Consider the following 10,028-nt stretch of genomic DNA (forward strand, 5'->3'; position numbering starts at 1 on the left):
TTATATTATTTATGTATTATTCTTGTATTTTGTAAATAAATAAATAAATAAATAATAATAATAATATTAATAATAATAGAATCGGTCATTTCAATAACGACAATAAGTCACTGATTTTTCAATATTGACTTTTTATCAAATTTGATAATAATACACGTGGTTACGTATTCTGTGTAAAAACTACATAATATGTCAGACTAATATTTAATACACAATTGATTACGATAAAATATAATCACTGCAATAACTACTCAAGTCATTGACTTGTATAGTTTTTGCTGCCATTCAAAAAAGTTAAGTTGTTGTTTATTTTAGAAAAAATATGTATTTCATCTTGTGTAATATTATTATAATACTTCTAAAACTACTAAAACTTCGATGTTTATCTATTTCATTTTATTAATTTGACTTAGATTGTATATTATGAATATTCCCTGCAAAAACAACGAAAGTCAAATATGTTTTATCTCAATTTGATGCATTTTGATAAAAGTTGGACTATTTAAAACTACGGATTATGAATATCAGAAACCATAAAAATAAATTAATAAATAAGTGCAAAAAAGTTGAATTTTTGGAGTAGTAAAGTTTTTTTTAGTTCCTGTAAAGTTTAAATTTAATGACTTATGTCGTTATTGAAATGACCGATTCAATACGACTCGGCGCAGGGAAATAGTGTTTCGACAATTTATTATAATACGATATAGGTACCTCCTACCTACGGTGTATTGCTATTGTTAACAACCACATTGTATCGGGCTACTGTTGTGGTGTGCCTGGCAGATGTTAACAGGTAGGTACCCTAATAGACATTTTGTAATGATAATATTACAATAATTTAATAATAATAATTTTATATATTTATTTATATATTTATAAATATAATATTTATAATATTTATAATAAATAAATATATTTATTTGTAATTATCACGAGAATTATCATTACAAAATTTCTACCAGGGTACCTACAATCCTATTCATAAAACCTACTTACAAACGCCCCGTAAAAAACGTTCTATTAAGTACTGAAAACATTATTTGTATCGCTGTTTGACATATTATTATAATAATTATGTACCGGCACACGCCATACGCACTCATAAACGGTTGCGTACGAATTGCGTCCATAAATACAAAAATATACATCCGCGATGTGAAACCTCAAATCAATTGGGGGTGAACAAAAATTCGATGCAATAAAACGAGTTTGTAGAAGGTATCATACGAAAAAGAGCACATATTATGGTACTCTGGTCACCATAAGTCTATACTATGAATATACTGTACACGGTTTCATCCTTTTAAATATAATCTATTATTGTTATATTTAATTTCAAAAAAAAAATATGTCTTTTGTCGTTTTTTTTATCGTTAACGTAGTCCAATTTTTGGTACACGGTTAAATAATAATATAGACCAATAACCGGGTGATGAAATAAACGAAATATAATACTATTGTTTTCTAAATTCTAAACAGGACGAATATATAAAAATAATGTAGCTCGGTTTCCGATGGTTCGCCGCCACGCCTACACATCACAGAAGGCCATAGCCGCCGGCCGACACCAACAATGTGTCTACCGTCTATATTATTATTATTTATTAAAATTAATATTATTGATCTTCGCGCCGTGACTAACAGAAGCCCAATATCATATTTCTATGGAAATTATCTCTCTATACCAGCCCCTGTTTTTTAGTGAACTTTAAAGAACTTTAAGTTTTTCCATTTTAAGTAATTTCCATACACAGTTTTGAGTGGGCGGGTAGTTACTGATTTTTTTAAATTATTTAATCATTTATATTTAACTACCTATCATTGTTGAATTTATATGTTGGTTTATTTTACTGGTTTATTCTAAATAGGATTTAGCAAATTTAATATGCAACAAAACGTGCTATATAAATGTATAATATTGTTTTATGTATAATAGGGGGACTGGGAAGATAATAATGATGATATTATATTCTACGCGTAGGTATATAATATATTATTGGAAATTATAGGTTAAGTGATTAAACATTAAAACATATAGCAAACTTTTACCTACATTTAAGTTAGGTGACACCTATTTTAAAATAAACCAAAAACAAATTATACTCATGTAGGTTTTTATTTTATGTATGTACCTATGTGTGGGACGAGGGTAAGTGGGTAGTTTCAATATTTGCACCTATGGATAAAATGTCCGTGCCGCCACTGCAGAAAGTACGGTTGCAAAATATTATTCGTACCGTACTAAAAACGCTCATCAATGTGGACTGTATAAAACTATTTTATTTGTAGGTCCCACCCACACACTGTAGCGGTGGCGGTGGATGTAGCAGTAAAACGAGTCCAGACACAATTATTTACCGCCACCGCGATGGCACCGTCAGAATTTTATCGCAACTGCTATAGTCGCTGTATTAACATGATAATATTTTACAATGTTTCATAATGACCAGACGATAAGGCGCAGAATACGCAACGGCTAACAAAAATAGATACAACGTAACAATCAATAACAATATATTATTATTTTTGTTTTCCGATACGGGAGACGCGACGGTCGTCGCGAGTCCCTTCTTTTCTCCCCGCCACTACTACCGTTCCAAACCGTTATCATTATCGTCAACGAATATTATAATATTATAAGACAAATAACAACATTTCATCATAATAATAATATAACACTGTCTATATTTGTGGATTTTTTACGATAGTTCAATTTTTCAGCAAGTTTTGCGTGTATAATATAGCGCTAATTAAAAATGCACATAACTCACATAAAAACTGAACTATCGTAAAAAACCCACACGGCACACACAAACACAGATAATTTTCTCACCATTAAGTACTTAAGTTTCATAATTGGGTCCATTTTGAAAATATAATTTAAACTAACGAAGCTAAACGTTAGAATAAAATCACCTATAATTAATAAAGGATGATATTTTTGAGGGTTTGACAATAATTATGTTTTATATTTCACTATCATTTCATTTGACTTGATATTCGACTTTAAAAATAAATAATAAATATTGTAAATTTAAACGAATATTAAATAGTTTTAAGACGATATTTAGGCGAGTCGATAATGTGTCATATACTCTCATAAATATAATTCACCATAATTTTTGTAACGGGTTATTTTACACTATGATAACTCAAAAACATGGATGCGTTTTGATGAAAATAGGAAGTTATGTCGTAATAATAATATTATTATCACTGATCAGTATCAAAATAAAATATTATTGTTTTCTTGTACCTACCTACTGTAATACACGAATTTAAAAACAATTAATTATACATCACATTTATTTGGTTTTTTGAAGTGTCCAGTATTTTTATAAAATATATTTTATTTTTTTGGTCACTCGTTATTCATTATAATTTATAACAGTCTTTTCACTCTCATTTCATAAGTAATAATATTAAACAGTGATGCTGGAAAGAGTCAATGATAGACCTTATATTTTTTTTTAAACAATACAGTATTGTTGTATATTTAAAAATTAACTTTTTAACCTTTTGTTTAATTAAAATAAATATATTCCCAGTGTTTTTTTTTTAAATGTCAAGATAAAAGTACTTTGCCTCCAGACATGGACATACATTTAGGGGTCCGGGACTAGGGTTTAGGCCCGGCCTAAATACGACACTGCATGCTGGTAACTTTTGGCGCCACACATAAACAAATTTGTAGCTACCGTGTGGCTACCGTGTGAAAACTATATCGTTCGTGTGGCGCCACTGAGACTTTTCTGTGGTGACAATAAACTGGTCCGTGTGAAACGGGCCTTAGCGTAGCGAAAATTACATTATTTTGTCGATACATTTAACCTATTTGGTGATACTTAAAATAGTATGATATCTATTATATTAATTAATTTGTATTATAATAATTATCAGTATATTGATGCATTTAATCCACGATTAACCCGCGTAGTTAAAACCCGTACGGTGTACAGCACCAAATGCTAAATCAGTACAAACTATAAACTACCAATTTTCTACTGAAACATTTAAAAAAAATGTAGCGTAAAAGTATAGCGCAACACATTTAAACAATAGTGTTAGAAACAGCACACTACATTTTAAAAAAAAAATAGCGATAGCGACAGAAAGCTACTTTTTTAGGGGAGTACCTGTAGCATAAGTGAGCTACAAAAAACCAGTAACGTCCCGACCACTGAATAATTCATTAAATAAATTTGTATTTAATTTGTGATAGTTTTTTTATCAGATCACAGGTATGATTGTGTGTAAGTAATAAAAGTGGGTGGAAGACAAGTCTCCCACTGTTTTTATTCTTGAAACTTTTTGAGCGCAAGCCCTATATATTTTAGGACCCTATTTACGTCCATGGTAACATAGCACTGGGCAGCTGATCACGTTCGGCTTCTTATCATATGTTTTTAAGTGAGTTATGAGCATTTCCAATTTGCGCTACAAATTATACGCAATGCTTGCTAAAACATTGAAGCATCGTAAAAACGCACATACAAAAACAGACAATTTTCTCACTTCTATAATTTTAATAATATTGGTCGAACCGTTTTAATTCGTAAACTAAAGAATTAAAGTGAACTGCGCTGAGTTTTACGCACTCTTACAACGAAAACGATGAATGCGAGGTTTTAGCGTCCTCTTGGAGGATAACGTCGGCGCAATATTTGTTTTCTCTCCCAGCCCCACGCACCCAACATGCATGTATACATGTATAAAACGCATTCTCGTAAAATCGTTCATAATTAGGGTGAAATCGCATACCACGACAAATTACCTATTATAAAGGATAATATTTTTGAGGGTTTGATAATCGTCGGTTTTTATTATTATTCGACATTAAAAAAAAATTAAAAATTGTAAATTTTAATGGATACATATTTAATCGTTTCGAATTAAATATTCCGAAAAAAATGATATTGTGCCTGATAAATATTTTTCCCCATCATTTTCGTAACGAGTGAACGTTAAAAAAATACGTTATAAAAATTAAAAACGTAAGGCATAATATTAATATTGTTATTGTTTACTAACAACATAAGCAACCGCTCACCCTGTGCGTGCGTGCGTGGTGTGTCTTTGAAACGTGTTTCGGAACTAGGGAGAAAAACACTCATGTTATCAGGGTAGCGGACTCCTTCGGCCAATCGTGTAGCAGCAAAACCACCTTCCACCGCCATCACTATCGATAACAACCACAGCATAGGCCGCAACCCCTCGTCCAGTCGTCCACGTTCTTTAGTAGCGTAATGTCACTGTTTCCGTGTAGTCTGTCGTGCACACGTGCCATCACCCCACAGTGATATTATACACATTACACACCATAACTGCGCTGTATGCACACCGCCGAAACACGAAAGAAATGGCAGAATACTTGAGTTTGGATGACGTTGACAACAACAACAACGACGTCGACTACAATAACAACAACGACGTCGACTACAATAACAACGACGACGTCGACTACAACAACGACGACGACGTCGACTACAATAACAACGACGTCGACCACAATAACAACGACGTCGACTACAACAACAACATCGTCGACGTATTCGACCCGGATACGGAAATTGAAAGCGACTCGGAGCCGGAACGAGAAGTTATCTGCGCCGTCGATGAATCTGAACCGGAAACGGGAAGCGATTCGGAACCGGAAGAAGACATCGACGCCGAATCACCCGCGACGCGGGAACGGTTATATTATATCAGAATGGTACGATTAGGATATAGGATTGGTAGACTAGACACTCGTCGAAACGGAACCAGAGCCAGCTCGGAACCACCAAACCATCAACAGAACAAACGACGACGACTGGAATAAGACGGCACGACTGTGGCGACGACTGCAGAATTCCGATTGCAAGGTTTGACGTTGCTATTGTTTACGTTATTATATCGAACTATGTAAGATAAATCGTATTTTGCGTATCTTTATTGCTACTGTAATAATTGTACCTATACCTAATATTATTGTTTACTAATTGTTATAATTGTTAACAAATAAAAACCAATTTGATACCAATTAAACATCTGTCTTTATAATTTTATAATTATCATATTATTATAATATGAATTAGTTGATAGTTCTTGGTACCTACATAAATCAAACGGATTGCAATTATTTTGCATAAAGTAAAATAATATAGTAATATGGTTTTACTGCTGACCGTTGAATACCTACAGTATTCCTACAAAGGTATATTATTATATAATATTATTCTTGGAAATAATAAAAATCATAATATTATATTATTATGTCTATGGTTATTGTACCAAATGGTAGCAACTAGCAAATACTTAATTGTTTGATGAAAATAAAATGTTGAATATTTCATATATGTAGGAGAATTAGCTGTAAGTTTGACATTGGCTCTGAAGTGCCAAGGGAAGTTAACGGTAAGTAGGTAACTGATAAGTACAAATAAACTAAAATATTCTAATTAAACTTATTTAATACATAAAAATTATTACATAACTCAAAAATATTTTACACGGCTGGGAATATTACAATTACAATTACAAACTAGACTGACACAGTTGTAAATTTGAAAAATGTATTGGATGGTAAAAAGATAAAATTATGTAACCAACACAAAATTGGCATTTTAACTGATGATGATAATGACATAATAAAATATTAATACACATTTTTCCCAAGTAATGTACACCCTCAAACTATTAACAATTTGATAGTTCCTAAAAATTGAAATTTTGTGAGTTACCTACATCAATTGGATTTTCCACTATCATATTTCACTACTATTTTAACATAGACATAAACTGAAATTGAAATATTCAAATTAAACTTATTTTATACATCAAATATAACTAAAACCATTTTATTACACGGTTGGGAATAATTTATTTTAAACTAGACTGATACTGTTCAATTGCTGTACATTTCAAAAATTATTTGTTAATGGAAAGACCAAATAATGTAACCCACATCGCTAAACAAAATAGAGATTTTAACTGGTAATTAAAATGGCATAATATACATTTTTCCCAATTAACATAAACACTCAAACCATAGACATTTTAATCGCTTCTGAAAATAGTATTTTTGTGAGTTAGAATAGGTACCTATGGCTAAAATGTTAACTGAAGTCTGAAACTGATTCTAATCAAATTTTTAAGTCTAATTAAATAAAAGTTGAGAGTACCTACCAAAATATTTGTATTATTATTAAACTTAAAATGTTTCTAAAGAAGTTTCAACTATATAAAAATAACAAGTGTTTAATAAATTGATTCAACTGCTATTAGAATTGTATCTAATGGCTAATACCTATAGAAAAATTATTATTGATAGTTAAAATCATGTAGTGTGAAATTTTCCAGAGATATTATGTGTCTAAAACTTTTACTGTCTGTTCAGATAAAAGTAAATGGTTTTACTGCTGACTGTTGAATACTTACAGTATTCTTAAGAATTAAGATAAATGATATATAATATATTATTCTTGGAAAAAATACAAATCATTATATTATAATATTATATAAAATTTATAAGTTTATATAAATAAAATTTGAGAGTACTAAAGTATTTATATTAAAAGAAATTTTAAACATCAAGTGTTTAATTATTTCAACCACCTCTGTAATTGTACTTGATGGGTAATATACAAAAAAAAATATTTATATATTAAAAAAACTACTGGATATTGGGCGCGGCTACAAAAAATATTAGTTATACTCTACTGTTATGTTTAAAATTAAATTTTTAAATGATTAAATTCAGATGAAAGTTGTACATTTTACTCATTTTAGAAAATTTTAGTTTCAGAAATACCTTTTATAGTTATTAGTGTTAGAATAACTAAAATAATTTTGAATTGTTATTACAAAGACCTACCTAATACATTGATAAGTTATTGAAATACCAAAGCAGACATATTATGCATAAAATATTACAACAATGTTCTTAGCATGATGAAATAAATTAGGATGCAAATAAAAAAATATAAAACCATTTAAATTATAATTCTATTTATGAAACTAAACTTATCAATAATAAGTATACTGTATTATTGTAATAATTATATGCATTTACAATACTAAGGTCACAAATTAAAATATAATATTTCCAAATGTAATCAATCATTAATAATAACTAGATCTCAGATTAACACTGATTTATACATAATAATATATTATTGAAAACCTAAAATATGATGTATGTACCGAAAATGAATTTTAAAAACAAATAATTAAATGTATAAAATAGTATTATATAATATATTAAAATGATCAATTTAGATGGGATAAAAGTATTCACATCACTCACTTTACAAAAATATAAAAACAATATTAGAATGAAATATGTGATTTTTCCGAGGATTTTTCAGTTGTTTTCTGGTTGACGTGGGTTTAAGTTAGTTACTATGAATAATCATTAATCATTCATAACTAAACAACCCAGTCGAATAGTCGATATCAACATATTCACATAGAAATAAACCATTCAACGTTGAATCTAGTACTAGATACTTTTTTTCAAAAGAAGATTTTGTACAAATAATAATATGTTTAAAAATACCAGTCCGATTAGTAAATAAACTGTACCTACTTGGTAAAAAAATATGTATAGTACCTTTACGCATATTACATTGTACACCTGGCTCCTAGACATTTTACTTTAAACTGATTTGACACAAATACAAACGACAAAAATAATTTTAAATAAATAAAAAAACAATTTAATATACGTTCAGCTTGACAAAATTAAATTTAAAAATATAATAGTAATTTAAATTTTAAGTTCAATATTCAACGCTCGTGAATGAAATTGTTTTAAATTGATAAAAGCTCCGCGTAGGCACTGCGGTAGTGTGACAACATGTTACGAAAACAAGCGGCTGCGCATGTTACTTGTTACAAAAATGTACCGTTTTACGAGACGGGTACGGACAATAACAGGCCGTGATCATGACAAAATAAATAGGTATGCTATCAAGTACTTATCAACGTAACTAATATTGGCCGAGAACGCGCACTCCTTCCGCACTTCACCAAGAACTGTTACCTAAGGCCGTTCTCACCAGCAGAAATAATAATAATAATAATATATAATATCGGAAAACGAGTGACGTAATTTTCATACCTATTTATTTTGTCATGGCCGTGATGCCCCCGGTCACCAGAATACGCCGAGCACCGACCGACCTGTGTTATATGCGTATTGTGTATATAGGTAGGTGTTAGCGATTCGATAGAAGTGAACGGATTCGCCACGGTTTACAATAATGACAGAAACGTAACTCAAAAAATGTCAACTAAATTATAATGGTAATTGAATTGCTGCATTACTGGTAAAATAGATAATGTTATATAATATGCGCAGCGACACGACAGTATAAAATATAATAATATATAATATAATATCAGAATAAAGATATTATTAGGTATCGCCACTTGAGCAGTAAGCTCGTATAGAAACTATAATAATGATGTGTGTAAAAAAACTCACAGGTTTGTGGAGCGCAGACCGGCCAGCTGGTCCTATCCAAAGATTATGTAAAATTCACTACGGCGATACAAAATAATACACAGGACCACTTATCGCGCACTAAAAATAATATAACATTGGTGGAGATTTGCAACACAAGATAAAGACGTACGATATAAAATAATATGCCGCACCGATTATTGCGCACACCAACACTCTTAATAATAATAATAATAATAATAATGGCGGTTCGCGCCTTGCAAAATGATAAAATATTATAATTTTGGCGATTCGCGCCTCGCAAAATGATACAATATTATAATCTACAAACGACGACCGGCACACGAAATAATAATTAGCGGTTTCCGTTGACACCGGTGCGCGAACTAACTGGATCGAGGCGGTCGTCGGAGTTGTATCACATAATATTAGGTAATCTACATTTATCACATTTATATATTACATAATAATTCACGGACAACATAATAAGAATAAAATGGTAGGTAATAATATGTATGTGTGTGTGTGTGTGTGTGTGTGTGTGTGTGTGTGTGTGTGTGTGTGTGTGTGAGCCGGTCGG

The 10,028-nt window shown here is 30.6% G+C and overlaps 1 protein-coding gene across 1 annotated transcript; it reads left to right on the plus strand.

Moving 5' to 3' along the window:
* Window positions 1–5,359: 5,359 nt before the first annotated feature.
* On the plus strand, window positions 5,360–5,821 carry LOC103310032 (uncharacterized protein DDB_G0285917-like). The gene has a single exon (XM_008187040.1). It carries the CDS (start codon window positions 5,360–5,362, stop codon window positions 5,819–5,821), a length of 462 nt encoding a protein of 153 aa, XP_008185262.1.
* Window positions 5,822–10,028: the final 4,207 nt, after the last annotated feature.

This window comes from Acyrthosiphon pisum, chromosome X (genome assembly GCF_005508785.2).
Source record: "Acyrthosiphon pisum isolate AL4f chromosome X, pea_aphid_22Mar2018_4r6ur, whole genome shotgun sequence".
In the NCBI taxonomy this organism is placed as follows: domain Eukaryota; kingdom Metazoa; phylum Arthropoda; class Insecta; order Hemiptera; family Aphididae; genus Acyrthosiphon; species Acyrthosiphon pisum.

Coding starts and splice junctions, on each gene's coding strand:
- LOC103310032 (XM_008187040.1), top strand. CDS start 5,360: ATGGCAGAATACTTGAGTTTGGATGACGTTGACAACAACAACAACGAC.